Genomic DNA, 20,215 nt, shown 5'->3' on the forward strand with positions numbered 1-20,215 from the left:
CCTTATGGACTAACCAAAAGCAATTTGGTTACGGGCAACAGTACTTCAGAACCACCATAGTATGATGCTATGGACACAAAAATAGATTATTGCAATTCCTAAAGGCACTAAAAAGAAACAAGTCTGTAAAACAAGCTTCATATCTTTCAACACACAAAAAAGTCAGAAAAACATTAAAGAATTAGAAATAACAAAATATGGCATACAAGAAATCAAAGATAAAATCAGCAGGGACAATCTGATTCAATGTCATACTTCATTGCAAATGAGAACTGCCAATTCACCAACCAAAGATAAAACAATCTCACTTCACAAAAACAAAAAGGGGACTGTCTATTTTTCTTTCCTGAGTATAGAACTGTAATCCCAGACTTCTGAGATATAAACACAATCTGTACATAACATGCCAAGATCTTCATCTTGTTTTGAGGTAGGACAATTTTCAACAGTATCTTAATATACATTAAATACTGATTTGAGCCCTTTAATCAAAAAAAAAAAAAAAAAAAAAAAAAAAAAGTGAAGGCAAAGAGGACAACTACAATATATCTGATAACTGCTTACAACACAGTTCTCAAAACATACATTTCTTTCACATCATGGACTAAAAACTGAGAGACATGACAAAGAATGGTGCATTACACTGGCACTTACATTTCCCAAATGTCCTCTGGTAGGTTAGCTGGAATTTCTGTTAAGCCCCTTCCTCGACAATCCACTACATTGTTGCTGCAGGTGCAGGCAGATGGGCAAGTGATGGAACTGGCACTGCATGATGGAGGTTCAGCCTGGGAACCTGAGACATAATGAAAACATTAAATGTTAGTTTTGAAAAATGATCGCCTGAAATTTTAACAATAAAATACATCAGGCTCCAAGTTTTCCAGATCTTTCCACTATACTAAGTAATAATTTATTTGGATTCAGTGAATATAATGTGTCATAAATCAACTGCAGAGAAAATGTATAAAAGATTACTGTGTTCTTATTCTTCCTCAGTTTCCACTCAATCAATATTTCTCCATCATGGACACTTCTTTGGTCTCCTCCATGATCAACCATATCAATTTATTCAGATTTAGAAAATAAGCCTAAAGATCAAGGGGTATTTCCAAAAGTTGTCTTTGACTTGAAGTTGCCATTACACTAATACTCCTTGAGTACTTTTACATACTGAGAGAAGACTGTCATCAATAATGACTTCTGTTTTTGAAATGATGTAACCTGTTATGGTAATTAATAACTGGAAATAGAAAGCTATTTTTTTTCAAGATTACACAATGCAGTTAATGGAAACACAAAAAAATGTTATAAAAAATTAAGTTCAACACTTCATATCCTTGTTTAACCTAGTAACTACTGAAAGACAAGAAACTAGAGAACAAATGCTTAGCATAAAAATGTTGCTCTATATATGTTCTATTCCATCCATTAGACCAAAGTTTAATTGTGAATAAGTTTTTCAAAACTGTAGCACTTTTATCAATTTTACTTAAATAGTTATGACTCTTATGTTTAAAATTTTGATATACAGAATCACAGAATTTCTAGGTTGGAAGAGACCTCAAGATCATCGAGTCCAACCTCTGACCTAACACTAACAGTCCCCACTAAACCGTATCCCTAAGCTCTACATCTAAATGTCTTTTGAAGACTTCCAGGGATGGTGACTCCACCACTTCCCTGGGCAGCCTGTTCAGCGCGTCACTTTGTCATAGAAGGAGATCAGGTTCGTCAAGCAGGACCTGCCTTTCATAAACCCATGCTGACTGGGCCTGATCGCCTGCTTGCCCTGCAAGTGCTGCGTGATGACTCTCAGGAGGATCTGCTCCATGAGCTTCCCTGGCACTGAGGTCAAACTGACAGGCCTGTAGTTTCCCGGGTCTGCCCTCCGGCCCTTCTTGTAGATGGGCGTCACATTTGCTAGCCGCCAGTCAACTGGGACCTCCCCCGATAGCCAGGACTGCTGATAAATGATGGACAGTGGCTTGGCCAGCTCCTCTGCCAGTTCTCTCAGTACCCTTGGGTGGATCCCATCCGGCCCCATCGACTTGTGCACATCCAAGTGCCGTAGCAGGTCACCAACCAGTTCCTCATGGATAGTGAGGGCCACATCCTGCTCCCCATCCCCCTCCACCAGCTCAGGGTACTGAGTATCCAGAGAACAACCGGTATTGCCGCTAAAGACTGAGGCAAAGAAGGCATTGAGCACCTCCGCCTTTTCCTCATCTCTTGTAACTAAGTTTCCCCCCGCATCCAGTAAAGGATGGAGATTCTCCTTAGTCCTCCTTTTTGTGTTGATGTATTTATAGAAACGTTTTTTGATATCTTTAACGGCAGTAGCCAGATTGAGCTCCAGATGAGCTTTGGCCTTCCTAATTTTGTCCCTGCACAGCCTCGCTACATCCTTAAAGTCCTCCCTAGTGGCCTGCCCACTTTTCCAAAGCTTATAAACCCTCTTTTTTCTCCTAAGATCAAGCCACAATTCTCTGTTGAGCCAGGCCGGTCTTCTTCCCTGCCAGCTCGTCTTTGGGCACGTGGGGACAGACCGTTCCTGCGCCATTAAGACTTCCCTCTTGAAGAGCGCCCAGCCTTCCTGGACCCCTCTGCCCTTCAGAACCGCCTCCCAAGGGACTCCACCAACCAGTGTCCTGAGCAGCTCAAAGTCAGCCCTCCGAAAGTCCAATACAGCGGTTTTACTGGTCCCCTTCCTGGCCTCGCCAAGAATAGTGAACTCCACCATTTCGTGGTCACTCTGCCCAAGACAGCTCCCGACATACCGATACATACCCACTTAAACACAAAGAGAAGGTATTTTGCCACACTGGTTAATGCTATTGAGATGTGGAAGTTATTGACCTATTTATGGTGAATCACACTTTCAAATTATGTAAGACAAGAAACCTTAGGTATGTTTTTGACCTATGACCAGACACAGAGGACTGAGTGTGAATGCTTGTGTTGGAAAGAAGTGGCCTAAAAACCTAACAGAAACAGGAAAAAAAAAGGTTCTTTTCTAGATCACATAGATTATAATCACAAAACATAATCCGTCTTTCAGCTAGAACAAAATGCTTTCAGTTGTCAAATAACAAATACATGTGAAAACATGGGAAGCTAAGCATAAAGCCTGGGCTCTATTTTGGAAAAGACCCACAATTGATACTTTCATAACTTACAACTGGAGGTGGCAAAGTCAAAAAAATATCTGTTTACATTGATTAAAAATCCAATATCATTATGACAATATTACATATATGCACACTGGTTTAGCCCAGTGCACATCTAAGTCAACTCATTATACAGCAAACCTACATATGCATATATTCATAAAAAATCTGAATATAATACAAACAACTGATAGGTAGCAAAGATATTTGGGAAATATTTTGGGAAGAATAAGATCTTAACATAGATGGTTCAAATGTTGCTGGCAGACTGTCCAACATTTTATGGAACACCATAAGTCCAGCAAAGTTAGTTCCAATGTGTGTTGTTGTAAACTAGTACCTGAAAGATTGTGCTACTTAAATGTTCCTATTTGTCAACATCAGAAGTCAACATCAGGAAGTCATTTAGTTGCACTTATAACTATCATGACTTTGAAATGCAGGTACAGTTTGAAAAGATGTCAACTGAAAACTTCTAAAGGCTAACTTTATACTTGCAGACGGAGCCCTCCTTGAAAGCAAAAGACAATTACTGCAAAATCATGCCTTCTGTTTGAAACAATAAATTCTTTTGTAGATTTGTTTCCATTTGTCTGTCTGCATTTCCCTTAGTTCAAGCAAGCGATTATCCCTTTAAATATTATTTTGTAGCCAGGGATGACAGGGTTGGTTTATATTAAAATATGCTATTGAGTTTCAGTATAGGATAACCATTTTTAACTGTGAGGGTGGTCAGGCACTGGCACAGGCTGCCCAGAGAAGCTGTGGATGCCCCATCCCTGGAAGAGCTCAAGACCAGGCTGGATGTGGCTTTGGGCAACATGGTGTGGTAGGAAGTGTCCCCTGACAGGGGGTTGGGACTGGGTGGGGTTTAGGATCCCTTCCAACCCCAACCATTGTGTGATTTCAACTATGTATGAAATGTTGTCAAGTTATAGTACTGGGTTTGATTTTTTTTTCTTTGGTCATAATCAGACTTTCTGTCAGGACAGTAAAAGAAAAATGTGGGTTTCAAAGCATTGTATGTTTTAAATATAGCTTTTATTATTACTAATCAGAGCCATGAGTGACTCTATTTTGGCAGACCAGACCTCAGAACTACTCTGATTCAGGTTCTAGAGATTCTATTTCCAAAGGTGGCAACCACCTTCAAAAAAAAAAAAAAAAAAAAAAAAAAAAAGGATCTCAGAGGACATTTATGGCATGGGTAAGAGTCCAATTCATCTGTCATGAAAAAGTGCAGCTTCTTTCATCATGAGTCTTGGGTCTCTCTTCTGGCCATAAAATGCAGAGCAGACATATCATCATCGTGAATTAACAGAATTCCTTTAAAATTAGAAGAGCTCTACTGCATATCACCAAAAGCACTGCCAGATCTGCCTTTCACTCGGTCCAAGGTTTCTACAAGATTTTAAATGTGAATGCTTCTAGAAATAGTTTATATTGCCTCCAAATGAGCACAGGCCTCTGTTATCTTTGCGTAAGAACAAAAGATTTGTTTTTACAACGTGATCACACATATTTTACTTATCCTCTCTGTCTGTCTGCACTGCAGTGTGATGTCCAAACCAGAAATAATGAGGGAAGTGCAAACTAGCTTTTGCAAGCTTTCATGGACTGGGCCAAACGCTCCAAGTGGGAAGGAACTCTTCAGAGCAATCTTTGAGCCCTGGCAGGCAAAAAGAAAGTTGGCACCCAACCTTTATCATACATGATAGATATGCTTTCTGAGGAGGCTTTGTAATGAGGTTAAAATGCATCTTGCAGTTAGACCACTACAACATACCACTGTGGGTTAACGTAGTAATATACTACTTTTTCATTAGGGCACAACATCAAAAACAAACAAAATCTCCTGAAATACTGCCAGTTGGAGTTTTAAGAGTCTGTTCCTCACTCTACTGTATCTAACTCAACATCTAATAGAAAATCCAGTGGAGCTCAGCTCATCACCTCCACAGTTCGTGTGACACAGTGTTGCAGAGTGCTCTATATTAATGGAACACTTTGAAAGGAGATTGTATTAGGCACTCTAAAAAGCACGACAAAAGACAGAAGCACCAGTCTTCCTTTCACAGAAAACACATACCAACAATGACAAGGTGGTAATTAATGTCCTTCTACCGTTAAGTATCACAGAACTTTCCAGCTATTTTTTGAATGGAAAGGTCAAAAGTTAGGTCAGAACATTATTTGTGCTGGTCACTAAACTTTTCACATCCTCTCCAAACACATACCTGATATATAATTGAATAAAGCCAATAGAAGGCCTTCTATTTATCCTGAATTTCACAGAATCACAAAATTTCTAGGTTGGAAGAGACCTCTAGATCATCGAGTCCAACCTCTGACCTAACACTAACAAGTCCTCCACTAAAACATATCATTAAGCTCTACACCTAAACATCTTTTAAAGACCTCCAGGGATGGTGACTCCACCACTTCCCTGGGCAGCCTGTTCCAATGCCTAACAAAGCCAAGACCATTTCAAATTTGAAGCCAAGACCATTTACTTCTGCTTTTCCATTACGAAAGAGGAACTTCCTTGTAAACAGAATTCTGATTTATGGCTACTGAGAAAAAAATAAAACAAAACAAATCAAAACAAAGAAACAAACAAACAAAAATCACTAATTAGTTAACCATGGAGGTACATAGAATTAAAACAGAGAGAAAAAGCTGTATATATATATATGTGTGTGTGTGTGTATATATAAATATATATATATACACATAATATATTTATGATATATTATATATAAATATATATTTATATATATATATTAGTGCAGGTGGAACTAAAATTAGATGAAAAAATAGCATTGAAGATGTGCAATGCTATAGGATCTAACCCTCTGCTGAAGGAAAAACTAAAGCAAAAAGTAAAGAAAGAGGCTGTCCTTATGTGGACCCTCTACTTCCACACATAACGAGTGATTATTTTTTTTCATTTCACTTAAATTAGCATGGAAAAAGGAATATTTTTATAAAATTAATTTGTTATTATAAGCTTGAATTCTCTGAGTGCTCCAAAAAGTTCAGTACTCCTGTCACTGTTGACTGACATTTTATGTTTAGTGTAAAAATACTTCTGATTCCATACTGAATGCAGCCCTACATATTTGGTGAAACTCTTTCTTCTTCATGAACAAAAGATGATGTAGACTGTAAATTTCCAAAAACTTTAGTGGAATAAAAAGACTTTGTAAATAAATTGCCAATCATTACCATCAAATGGTTTTGTTATGTTTTGTAATATTTTTCTTTTGCAAAGGACAAAATACATATTACAGATGAACACTCAGCAGGCATCTAGCCCCTACTCCATCAGATCTTACAAAAACAGTAAACTGTTAAGGTAAAGATTTCTTGAATAATGCTGTAAATGGTATTCAAATTTTGATTTGGGTTTAACTACTTCCATTAAATTAGGATCTAGGCTTAGCTCCACAACAGATCTACAGAATTAAAGCACCAAAAACTCCACAAGAGTGTTATCAGTTTTATGTTTGTATAGATGTGGAGAGATGGTCAAAAAACAAGTCTTATGTAAGCTACGGAGTTTGAAGTATAGAAAATTAAACTTTGGATATGGTTTCCATAATTATACAGAGGATAAGAATAATGACAGATCAAGGGCACCGGTAAGAATATCTGAAATCTAAAAATGCACTTTACTTTTGCTGCCAATACTTCCTTAAAAGAAAAGGCCTGGAAAAAGCATAAATATTTTAGGATTCCTGTTGGTGTCCCTCACAATTGTAGTAAACTCCCTATGCAAAGAAAAAAAAAAAAGAAACAGTGATGGACAAGCCAGCTGCATTTATCCATTTTCCTTTCTGAAGTTCTTACTATCTGTCATCTTAAAGATTTTTCAGATTTTTTCTCGGTTACAAAGTTCAACTTTTTTATATTTTTCTCTAATACTTAACAACCACCAACTCAATTACACCTTTTGTTAAAGAAAAAAACACTAACAGAATGTGGAAGCTCGGATAAGATCCCCATTAAAAAAAATTACTATGTTCTTTGAGCCTGATGTAATGGAATGACAGCTTCAATGATTATGGTAGTTAATATCTGGCATGCCATTAGCCTGCACCATTTACAGTACAGTTTCAGACTGTGGGTTAGGGGGAGAGAGGGATGGGGGAGAGACTTAGAACCCAGCAGTTTACAGAGGAATTAAGTGCTCTTTTCAAATAAGCATCTCATTGGCCTCTAGCCTTTAAGAGCAGCAAATAGATTGATATTATAATTAGAATAGAATGGTTATGGAGCATAAATAAAGAAAGTTTAAATGTCACAACCATTTAAAATAAATTTTAAACGATGACTAAATAAACTAAATAATCTCATTTGCACTGACACCCAATTATGGCACACTAAGTAGTGTGCTTCATTACCTTCTTACCTGTCCAATTGCCTTTGTAGCACTTCCTTTCTATTTGGTAAATGCTAGTTATTTGTAAAACAGTATTGATGGATTTAAAGAAAAATAGGCTGATAGGTCTGATAGGATTTACTGGTTAGAAGTCTGTGGTGACTTTAAATCCTTTTAAGTATGGAAGACATGAAATTATTGATCATCAAACAAAACAGTACAAGTACTGCAGCTCCATGGATATATTATGACCTTTTGTGGTTTAATTAAATAACCCTCTGGAACTTCTTGCAATGCTGGGACATTTGAAATCAATTAATACTATATGAGCTTTTACTAGACTCTAGTAATACATCCTCAAAAAGATACCTAAACCAGATACATTGCTCCTGAATAGTACTTACATCCCAGCATTAAAATACAATTTAATGTCCTGCAGAGAAATACTGGGAAGTCAATCACAACTAACTATCTGTAAATTTAACATTCATTGTATTGCTCCATCGCAAATACTCCAACAACAGAGAAAAAAATAAATGTACAAATGTGTTTATTCTACAGGAATATGCAGTAAACGGTTTATGCAGATGTTTCCATCCATGGTTGTTCAACAGCTTTTCACTGAGCATAACGTTAATTATTTATGATTAGTGACTTAGGCCCCTGATTGACGATGTTAAATACTGTCAAGTTCATGGTATGCAAAAATGCACTTGTCATGAATATTCATCATCTGATTCAAGTTCACCGTTTTGCTGAACATTCCCAAAGAGTACATTTATCTGTTAAAAAATCATAGCACATAAACAGCAACTGTTCCATAGGCGCAGTCAACGCCAATTGGTTTACAAACAAATACTGAAGAATACAAAAGAAAATATCCAACTGTTGCAAAAGGAAGGCCTGGTGTAATGAATGAAGTCTATTTTATTCTACCAAAAACAAACAAACAAAAAAAAAAACCCACAACCAAACTTATTTTGCAGGTTTCAAGATGCATTGGTAAATTAACACCACTGAAAATCAGACCTTACATCATAGTATCTTACCCTGCACTACTAATATTTGCAATTATTTTATTAACATTGATGGCCCCAGGATTGCATCAATTATTTCTAAACGAAATGGAAAAATGTAGGACAAAGAAGTAGCCTGACCTGTAACAACTGAGGTCTAAAATGTGATTTGTTCCTTCTGAAGAATTAGTAAAACTGCAACAGAATCTATGAGACAACTTAAGTAATTTCCGAACTATGACAAAAGTTATTTTTCTCCCAGGGAAGTTTATTCTGTTTAAGTTTTCTACAGAGGAGACTCAAAAGTTGAAGTCCTAAATGTCTCCTACTCACTGAGCCTCTCTGAGCCTTTCTTTGAATATCTTTCTCCAGTCAGGTAACACAGGCATTTTTTCCTAAAAGCAGCCATTACTCAACTTTCTGATTCTTGCACCCTGAGGAAAGCTGCTAGCATGTATTTCGCTCTCTAGGTTTATATACACACTATTTGGTCTTCCAAAGAAAACTAAAGGCAAAAGAAATACTGCTACAACAAAGTCTTAAAAGATGTAGTGCTTCTGCAGTCCAAAAGGCATACATGCACAGTAATCTCATTTAAACGTATTCCGCAACTTGTGTCAGCAGTCTGGAAGGTGCATACAAAGTGACATTTAAAAATAGGTCCGGAAATGATACAGTGACCTTATAAATATATTCAGGCATAAAAAGGAAGAGGACGAGAAATTATTTAAGCAAAAGGATAATAGCAAGGTCAAATGATAGATAATGTTCATGATCAAATGTAAGTCTATAAAGGGAATACTGTTCTCGAATAGCCTAATGGTGATAGGTTATCAGCATTAGAGAACCTGAACTACTTCGTGTTGAAGTTTGACAAAGTTATTGAATGGATATGAAGAGTTTAAGACTGCATTTTGAGGTCCTGTGGCTTGATTTGCAGGTATTTGAAAAGGAGTTTAAAAGAAGACTTGATTTTGTTTGACCATGTATTTGTCTTTGCTTCCTGGGCCCCAGTGTCCTGCCACAGGTAATAGTGCACTTTCCCTGCCTCAACACTAAAACTGTTCTCTTCAGGAACAGGAGAAAGATGGGATTCACTTTCATCAGGAGCATGACAGACTGACACAGCTAGACTGGGGACATCAGGCTGAATGTGACACTGCTCCTAAAAATGACATCTGAGCAGTCCAGCAGTACCCATCTGTGGGTACATCACTCAGCACACGATGCATTTCCATTGTATAGCAAAATACTATTATCACACTGGTAATAAATCAAGCCACTGGTTTTGGACATTAACATTCACATTTTTATTTTTAGAGCAACAGTGCAAAAGCCAAATGAATGAGTAACTGTACCTAAATCTGCTATCTTTAAACAAGGATCTAAGAACTACACATACTGCTCTGGGGAAAGAGAATTCCAGACCAAAGGTCATCATACTTACAAGATGGACACAAAATTGCGCGGCAGTAAAACTAAATTTACTGTAAACATATAGCCAATTTTCAGCTTTGCCCTTCAAAGCAATTTTAAGTGCCTGAATAAATGTTTTTTTAACCCTTAGATTTGAAGAATGGTCCCCCAAGTAAATAATACCATATGTAGCATCTTCATATGAAACAATCCAAGAAGTAGATTCTTAAAGCACAAGACAATTTAACTGCTAATGCTACAGTAAATTTAAATCATTAATACAAAACTTAATAGAAACAAGACACCAAATTCAGGTAAATAGCAATGAGTATATTGGGAAAACCCCTAGATGATTTCATTTCAGGAGCAGCTAACAAATGCATAGTATTGAAATGTTTCCTTACATTAGGTCTCAATGTTAGTTTGTGGTACAAAATTATAAGAGCAGATAAAAATTCTGTCAGAGTTCCACAAAAAGGTTCTATGAACAGATTCAAAGCACTTTTTTTTCCCATGAAAGTCTTTAAAAGTCAAACAATACTGAAAGTTCTGCATAGACTGCACTGTAAAAGCCCTTATTGAATCTTCTGATGGTCACAAAAAAAGCATGAAATAACAGTGAGAAAAAAGATGTCAGTTGGCTATTATGACTCATGGGTCACTCTTTGAGAATGAGGTCAAAGCTAGACAAAATGCTTAAGCTCATTTCTAAAAGCAATAAAATAAATTGTACAATGGGGATGTCCCACACGGCAAAGGTGACCGTTCACACACACAGAGGGAAAAGGCCTCCGCTTCCCACTTTGCTTATGCAGCTTCCTGTGACCACCACGTCTAAGGGCCATTAGTCTCTGCATGAGCTGGGGCAGGCTGCTTGGAGAGAAACCACCCCACTCCCTCCGGGGCAATCACCTCTGGCCAGCACTTGCAAAATCTGCATCATTAGGAAGTATTCCTGCCCCCTTTTTAGTTTCCAGGGAGCACCAATCTTCCACGCTGGCAGTGCCTCTGTGTCCCATGTTGAAAGGAGCAGACCCGCTGCTAATTATGCAGATACACCATTGCACAGTCTTTTAAATAGGAACAGATGGAGGGGAGTTCCCCTCTCCACACACTTTTCCTTTGGCATTTTCTGAATGTTCTCATTAAGATACTAAGCTTGAGGAGTGCTATTTTATTAGTTGCTCATTGTTGGTTTTCTCCTCAACAATCTGCTATGAAGTTATTATGAGAAAACGGGAGCAAGACAAGCTACTGAGTTTTGTGGTCTGGGCCAGAGAGTAACAGCTATATTTTAAGACCGTTTGACCTCACCTAAACAAATAAATCTGCTTCCTCATTACAGCTTCCAGTCTGCATTAAGCAGCAGGAAGCTAACATATTTTCCTCTTTTTTATACCTCAGCTGCAGTTCCACTGCACGGATCAGAAACTCTAGATCTTCAACTGAGATTTCAATCAATCCAGGATTTTCTTAAATTCAGAATCAGAAATCACCATACACTTGGCTCTGGTAATTATTTCTCTCTTGCACCAGCTTCAGAATGTAATTCTTAATGAACTTGAACTGATTTAATTCAGAATTAAGCATCTTGATTTTCATCAGTTTATTTTAGATTCTCTGAATGGGAACTAAGGTTCATGAACCAAATAAAATGATTTACAATGAAAAAGAGAATGGTGTATGGATTCAACTTCCTTCTTTGCTTCATTAATGAAGAAAACTATATTAGAAAAATACTTGAAATTATACATTTTAAACATAAATTTTGCTAAATTCCATACTGCAAGATATATAGGACAGATCACTTCCCCATTAATTTCAAAATTTTAGAACCTGATGATAACCTGGTGATTCCTATACCAGAAAAGCATGATTTCATTAATTGTTGGAAATAAACATTTCTGGTCTGTTCTAGGAAATCTTATCCAGTCCTCATACTCCACTGTAAATGCTGCCCACTGCAAAATACCTGAAGGTACTGGCAGAAGTAAAACAAATCTGTACCAACATACTCCTTCAGGGCCAACACCAACACCAACATACTGCCTCAGAACTGGCAGTAACAGTATGGTGGAAAAATCAGCTTCTTCCCAACAGCCACCAAATCAACCCACAATCTTTCTGCTTATTTACCAGACAGTCCCTCCTGCAAGCAACCAGTTGAGTACTGACTCCATTCAAATGAGCTATTCTGGATGCATCTAGCCGAGGAGAGCAGTGGTTGAAACATGCTACCCATCTACACGTTGTAACTCTACAGGGTGAGTTATAATGCTTTCTGAATGCATCTGCTTTATTCTTGGATATGCAGTTCAGGTGCATATTTATTTTCTCATGCATATACTCAAGAAAACCAAAGTGATTGAACACTAAGAAAACTCAGATGGGTCAATCAGTTGGTCCTGCACAGAGCACTGAAAAGATCAAGGTGCTGCTGATGTTGTTACTTCATGAACGCACTGCTTCAGTTTGCAAAGCTTTACAGATGCACAAATGCAAGTGAGAAAACACTTAATCGCTTACGTAACTGATCAATATGTAAATTAATTTCAACGTCAATAAGTAAAGAGCAGGTCAAAGAAAAATGAGGGAGCCATAATTTGCTTGGCTCTTTGATTGTGCCAAACTCATGAGAGAGGAAAGTGAAATAAAATTACTATCCTAAGGGGGCTGGGAGAGAGGAAGCAGAATAGGACAAAGAGACAGAGAGACCAGTTCAGCAGTGAAACATCTGAACATGGCAAAGAAGCATGACTTTCATCTGAGCAAAAAAATGGAAGGCTCTAAGAGGTACTAAGAATAAGCCAGCAAGCTCAGATCAGCAAGCTCAGATGCTTCTCTGCTAATTAAGGGAATATAAAAGCAAACAGTTCTCAAGCATCACAATGCAGTAAGTATTCTGACTGGCATCAAGTCTCTGCCTAGCATACCCTTTTTCTTGCAACAGCAATGATGCAATTGCAATGTTAGGGCAGTGAAAGAGAACAGAAATATACCATGCTATCTGCAGTTCATCAGCTGGGGCATTCATCACATGGTGCCACATGCATCATAAGTTGCCACTTGTAGGAGACTGGCTCACCAACACTTCCCAGAGTTCAATAACCACCTGTGCAGGGGAAAGCATATGTGTGGAGATTTCTTTGGGAGCAGATGGCTTTAAGACAAAGGCCCAGGAAGGCTGCTCTGTCTAGGGTGGCTCTAGAGGAGAGAGACTCCTACAAGGAGAGGCAACTTGCTGAAAAATCCAGCCAGCGGCTCTGGCACTGCCAGAAGCACCCTGTGCTCTTCCCAGTGGTGAGGGGCTGCCTAGTCCCAACCCTGCTCAGTTCTGTTAATGACCTTTTTCCCTGCCTCCTATGCAACGCAAATACAGTTAGCCATATTTGCAAACCTTTCTCCAGGCAACTGAACACTATTTAATCCTACACATTTACCTACAGTTCTGAGCCAAATGCTCATGGGCATGACCAAGTGAATAGCTGTTCCACTGCTCACAATTTGCCTATAAGTGCCATTTGAATTAACATTTCTATAATTTATGTGCAGAGCTGAAGAATATTATTTGAAAAAAAAAAAAAAGACTGAATTCACAGCGTATTGGCACGTAACTCTGATTTCAGCAATGTTCTCCTGAGAGACCTTGTACCTAATGCTTATAAACATCTCCATACAGGACCAGTAGCATTGTGTCCAGAAGGAATCAAAAAACTTGGTTTCCAGTTGTAGCACAGCTCTATCAGTGTTTCACATTTTCTTTTCCAACTTAAATTATTCTTTGGTATTTAGCATTTAAACTTTTTACTTTTTTTTTTTTTTAAGCAATATTTGTTGTAAAAGTATGTAAAAAAAATATTTTTTACATAGTGTTCAGAGAACAATCACAAATCAGTTTTTAAAGGATATATGTGTGTATATATATATATATATATATATATACACACACACATATATGGCCAGGCTGAAAAACCGGAAGATATATACACACACACACACACACACATATTTCTTTCCCTACATTATTTCATTCTTCTCTTTCTCCTTTGAAGACTGCAACAGTACAAACTTTGAACTGGAATGCTCTGATGAACCCCATTTTACAATGGAGGAAAAAATGAGACTTTTCTTTTCCTATGATGATATTTCCACTGCCATAAAAAATACAAGCACTTGAAATGCTGAGCCTGTACTAAAACAGAGTAGTTCACCACACTGTATTTCAGCACTTCATAAGTATGATGCAAAGAAGCTTTCACTGCCAGCTTGAGGCTAGTTATGGTCATTCATATAATCTTAAATTGTATAAAAATCCTTTGCAGAGGGACAATTTCAGTTCACCATTCACCTCCTGTCCTAGTCTAACTTCATAGTCAAACACGAACAAATTAAGCTGTAAAATCAGGAATAAGACCCATAATAAGGAGCAGGAAAGATTTATATTCTCTTTAAACTGGTTATCCATGTAGGATTTTGTGCAAGTAGCAGTTACTAAGCTGAGTTCCCTACTAAATCCTATACTAAAATGAGCTCTTCGAAAGTATTGCTTTTTCAGTATATGTAATTTCCCAGATGAAGGCTAAGGGATACAGCTGATGAACTGTCTCACTGGAAGCTTCTTTCCTTTAATTTTTATTAATTTATGTTTTAATAAAAAAGCAGGGCAATTTTCAGAGATCTTTTTTTACATTCCTGGTTGAACAGGCAACTGAACTGTTAAACAACCTCTTCTCTTTTGGAAGTCATAGTCTGCCTAGAAAAGTCCATTTAGATCAGTTCTGTCTATGTTACATTTCTCATTCAGCAGTTATTATCTCCTCTTGATTTAAACCATTTTTTTTCTTTCAGATCACTATATCATAAATCCAAATAACTGAACGCATGCCCCATCTGAAACTTCATTTCATAAGACAGACATGCTATGGTTACCCCTTTGGTAAAATGAGAGTCTACTAATAGCTCAATTAATTTATCCATTTATTTTTATCCTTCCTCTCCTCAGATTGCTAACTTTCTCAACTTTTCTTTTAGTTCAGCTCTCAATGTGTTGTTTTTTTCATTTGTTTTTGGTTTTTAATATATTTTTCAGATATTCTGGGCATCTTCAAATGTCCATAAATACACAGAATTTGCTCAGCACTCTTGAAAATCATGCCACAAAAATCACTGGTGCACAACTTCATTTTCCACATGTCCATAGCACTTCCTGCAAATGTCCAGGGCTGGACATTAATTTAGCATCTATGATATAATTAAGCTCGAGATCAAAGCTTCTCAAAGTGCCACCAATTCTCTCTTTCTTTGTAAGTGAAGACAATCATGTAAGTGAAAAGACTTCACATGTAAGTGAAACTATTCACAAAAGACAGCCAACCTCTGCCTCAAGAGGATACTGCTTTAGGGAGCAGACACTTAGATGGCAACATACAAGTAAACAAAAACAAGCATACAAGAGCAAAACAAATTAAGAAGCCTGTCACATAGTTCTTATATTTACTAACTTTTGAAAGAGTTACATGTTTACATATATACCTAAAAAGAAATGGTAAGTCAAGTCAGTCAGTATATCTTTTTGTAGGTTCTTTAATATCAGGTATAGTACATTTAAGTACAACAAAACTTCCCTACAAACTAAATTCTTTTGTCTTTAACTCAAGTATCCAAGATGAGCCGAGGGGTTTTCAGGCTTATTATGCCAAAGCTTACTACTTGCTAAGTTGTTATTTATTTTGATTGACTAATCTATAGGGAATTAATTTAAAATATACATTAGGAGGTATCTATCCTCTACAGACGCTTACACAGGCTTGACACCAATACAGCTGCTGAGTGTTCATGTGGTAAACCTCCATGCTCATCTTCTGTTTGATCCAGGTCAGTGTTTGCAGTTGTAATTTTTAGTGACAGAAGTGACCATAACTGTATCTCTTTCTTCCCTATTTCATACTGCTTTCATGCATTAGGCTTATCTCTTAAGCCCACAAAGTGCTCGGCTAGCCTGACTGCTGTCACCACCAGTAGCTCTGGATAGCAGACAAATGGTGCATGCTTCTGTGCATCTTGTAATGTCTCTATCTCACTCACAGGCTGTAGGCTTGCAAATTTTACCATTTTGCCTGCAAAACTGTCTCTAAGCTTGTGTCCAATATCTTCCCTTCTTTTTTACAGCATACATACTGGCATGCGTTTTCTCTGCCAGATCTCTTCCTTTCAGCCAAATTTCAATATTTCTTTTTCCAATTTTATATATTTTTTTTCCTTATATAAGAAAATGCATTTCTATCACAAAGCCAACTGCAGATCCAGAGAATTGATGAATAGGCCCAATATATAGACACATGGTTTGTGAGTTGGCCGTGTTTATCTACAAGGAAACTTGTAGAACTGTGAAATGCTTTGGCTGCTGAAGAACCTTCCTCCTTCAGCCCCTGGTATAAAATCTGCCCCTGCTACTCCATAATGCATTCATATATCAACAGACTCTGATTAGAATTTTTTATTTCCTTTTCTTTTTTTATTCAGCTTTCGAGCTCTTCCCTTGAGAAATACTAAATTATCTCCACTTAGCTGATTTCTCATGTTGATATTATTGCCAATAGAGAAGTAAAAAATAATTTGAGAAATGAATTATTAACTGGAATCCAATAATTCACATAAAGCTGAAAAAAAATAACAACTTGATCTATTATCATACAGTTTACCTATGATCAAAACAAAGCAGCATTACTACAGAATGGCATTCAAATGCAACATAATAATTTTCCATTCACTGTTTTTATGTGAATATGAATATAAAAGCATCAGCTGATAGATAAATGAATAATTGGTATCATTACCAGAGCAGACAAAGTCCTTCTTCTGAACCTCCGCCACAAGAAAACCCCGCAGGTTGACAGGCGCCAAGCAGAACGTGAACTGCCCGATGGTGCGCCGCTGCCGCAGCCAGTCAGACAGCCATGCCAGGTGGCAGTCGCAGTGCAGGAAGTTGGAATGGAGCCGCCTGCAACAGAGGGAAGCACCCCAAAATTACCAGCAATGCTTTAACAGAAGGCACATAACAAGTAGAAATCTGTCTGTTCTTCTCTACAGTGTAAAAAAGGTCATTGCAGGTTACTGGTTCCAGCTCACTCAGGTGTCCAATGTCTACTTTGCCATATAATATACAAGAAAATGCCCACATAAAAATTGGAACTATTTTTTATAATCATATAATCTTGACCATTCTAGAGAAAAGAACAAACTGAATTTAGGAAGCTTACAAGTAATCACTTTGCCTGTGATTTCATATCAGAAATAACTGCATGAATGAGATAGCTCTGGGTGAATTAAAAGGATGACTTGAATAAACAAGAAGGCCAGGCTGAAAAACCGGAGATAGGTAATTTTTCTGTCTTCTCCCCAGAGGCTATTGAGATGTTGCATGATCTTGTGTTGCCTGTAAAAATTCAGCGATGCCCCTTTTAGTGTGGCAATTTAAGTCAAGCATTCAGATTCCAGACAGGAACTTTCAACTCCTGATGAAGAAGGGGCCCATGACAGGGTCATGGCACACGGACGTGCATGGACCTGTGGCTCCCTTCCCAGCTTCACGCCTGGCACTGGAGACTTCCAGAAGCCTTATCACATTGGAAAAAAAAATAAATCTGCAAAATCATGAATGAATCTGGTACTTTTAATAGCTACCAAACTTTAGGTCAAAACAAAAGCCCAGGACATTAATTATTTCATTGCTTGTAATGAGTCATGCATTTGCACCATTATAGCAAAGCTGAAATGATAAAACAGATGGAAAATCCTGTCAGAAATGGTTAGACAAAGCATTATTCACTCATATTACAGGCATTACATTAAAAACAAAACAAAACAAAAAAAAAACCACAATTGCTGTGCACAGGATTGAGCTTTATCCATCCACCAAAGGAATTAGCTGTCTATCTGTGAGATCTCCATACGGCAAGGCCTCAGCACAAGTCGCCACGGCGCCCCAGCTGACAGGCCTCAGATTTGCGTGGCTGGGGTGGGAGGTGCCGTAGAAGGCCACAAATCTAGAACTGAGCTTATTCTGTGGAGATGGAAAGCTCTAGACTGCCAGGAGCATCGCAAAATGTAACTGTTTCAGAAGGCTGGCTAAAAAAATATATATTTATTTATTTATTTTAAGAGATTCTAAAGCTATTTAATTGACACTGCAGTAAGTTAGATTTCTAGTGAAATGTTTTGTTATTGTGACTCATTAAGCTGCCTGGAACACTTCGTGTCAAATGAAAGCAAATAAATACATTTACAAAGAAAGGACAACAAGTATCATCTAGCCAGTGATCATCTAGCCAGTGATGTTCTAATTTTCTCGTAAGCATTTCATTTAAATCCTCAAATTATTATCCCATCCCATCCCAGCAGTCAACAATGACATTCAGAGTCATCTTCCTTCTGGAACTGAAACCATGCTCATCCCATGCAGCTCCCTGCATCCCAGGCATGGATGTAGGCAGGCAGCAGTAATAAAATTGCAATTTTGCAAAAGGGGAATCTTTCCACTTCTGTGAGGCTTCCCCCTTCATAAATTCATATAACTAGATTCATTTTTTTTCCCATTTTAGTAGTGTGAATTGTTACCTCTTCGCCAGCTCATCTGCCTCAGCAGACCCCTACCTTTTCATTCGTTCAATTTTTTTGTGTGTGCTGGTATTCTAGCCTGCTTTAGAGAGGAGTCCATTTAGCCTGCCCAGCTTAACAAGGCAGCTTACTAGAATTTGTTTCTGATAATTATATTAATGAATACAGACACAAAAAGACTTTTCACAGTACTTCAAAAGCTCCAATTCTCTATGAACATGAAAAGCACTGAAGTGATTCACTCCATTTTCAGTTTACGCTTAAATAAAAATAATAATAATAAAAAAATAAGTGATGCAATTACTAATTTCAGCAGTCACTCACAAGTGCAGAGACAACAGGACACTTACCATTAAGCAAATAAGTATGAGGGACATGTTTTAACATAAATAAAGCTGTTTCAAGAAAGGAAAGCAGATCAATGAAAACTAACTCCTGTCACTTCCAATCAAGGTTAAAAGATCAATGAAACTTAGCACCAGAAACGACAGTTAAATAAAGAAGGTTACCACAGAAGGGCTGATTCTTATAAAGAATTCTTAAAGTGCTTCAAATCTTACTAGCACTTCCACCCGCAAGAGGTCATGTTCAAGTTGAATGTGCTTTTTATTTTTCCTTCTCTGTTCTTCTTAAACAAGCAGATTGTTTTGAGAGCCACGACGAAAAAGCTATTTATCCACAGAGCCAACACAGCAGAGGCAGCTGCAGCACAGGCAGCCCCAAATATCCTGCTAATGGATCTCGATAGTGTGTAAAGAGGGAAAATTGTCCACACAACTAGATGGGAAAAGGAGCTTGACCCTGCTTGAGTAACATTCAGACGAGGGATTCTCTACAAGGCCTTCTAAAAGCACGTCTAAACGTGAAGCTTTCTGAGAAGGTAGACAAACTGATGATCATTTTTAAAGAAAATTGTGGAGTCACCAAACTGTAATGAATGTTACTGATTATCCATTTGATCTGAATTTGCATCAACAACCAATAAATTAAATAGTAGGTGTTATTCAGCCACTGTGCCTCAGAGAGCTTTCTCCTTTCATGCAAACTTTTCACTGAGGTTGGGTACTAATGCAAGTGTAACAGGTTAACATGTGAAATAGAGCCCAGAGAGGAAACAGAATTCTCTAGAGGAAGTATTACAGTATCACCTGAAAAATATCCTCATATAAATATTTTACATGGGTAAACAAAAGCTCATCAGTTTTATGTATGCTAGCTGTTCCAGTATTACTATGCATTTCAACAAAACATGGTTAAATCTAAACATTATTAGCATAACTCTGAACAGAAGATATTCAGAAAGTGCTAATATCTAGCTATCCAAACTTGCTTTACTAATAATTATAATTAATAAATTATTATTTGTGAAAAATGATGATTCAGGGAGAGAGAAAGAATTTTAAATATGAAGAAGCTGAAGAAATTAATAAATACTATTTGAATCCTTTGTTTATCCTATATTAATTGCTATTTTGATGACTTTTCTGCCTCTGTTGAAACCGATGGAAGAAAATACAGAAAGGAAGGAAATAATAAAACATTTTACTGTATTTCCACCTGCCTATGTACGTTGTTTAATCCTTATATTGCACTGCTAAAGAGGGTACTACATG

At 37.4% G+C, this 20,215-nt stretch overlaps 1 protein-coding gene across 1 annotated transcript in view; it reads right to left on the minus strand.

Moving 5' to 3' along the window:
- The window catches only part of SLIT3 (slit guidance ligand 3), a 522,803-nt gene that overhangs the window by 186,410 nt on the left and 316,178 nt on the right, over positions 1-20,215 (minus strand). Inside the window, exons 9-10 of the mRNA XM_082771405.1 lie at positions 16,823-16,986; positions 655-796 (exon numbers count right to left, since the gene is read on the minus strand). Of these exons, the coding sequence (XP_082627531.1) occupies positions 655-796; positions 16,823-16,986 (306 nt within the window). The remainder of the gene's footprint in view (positions 1-654; positions 797-16,822; positions 16,987-20,215) is intronic.

Source organism: Aythya marila (assembly GCF_965140915.1).
Source record: "Aythya marila genome assembly, chromosome: 14".
Taxonomy (NCBI): Eukaryota; Metazoa; Chordata; class Aves; order Anseriformes; family Anatidae; genus Aythya; species Aythya marila.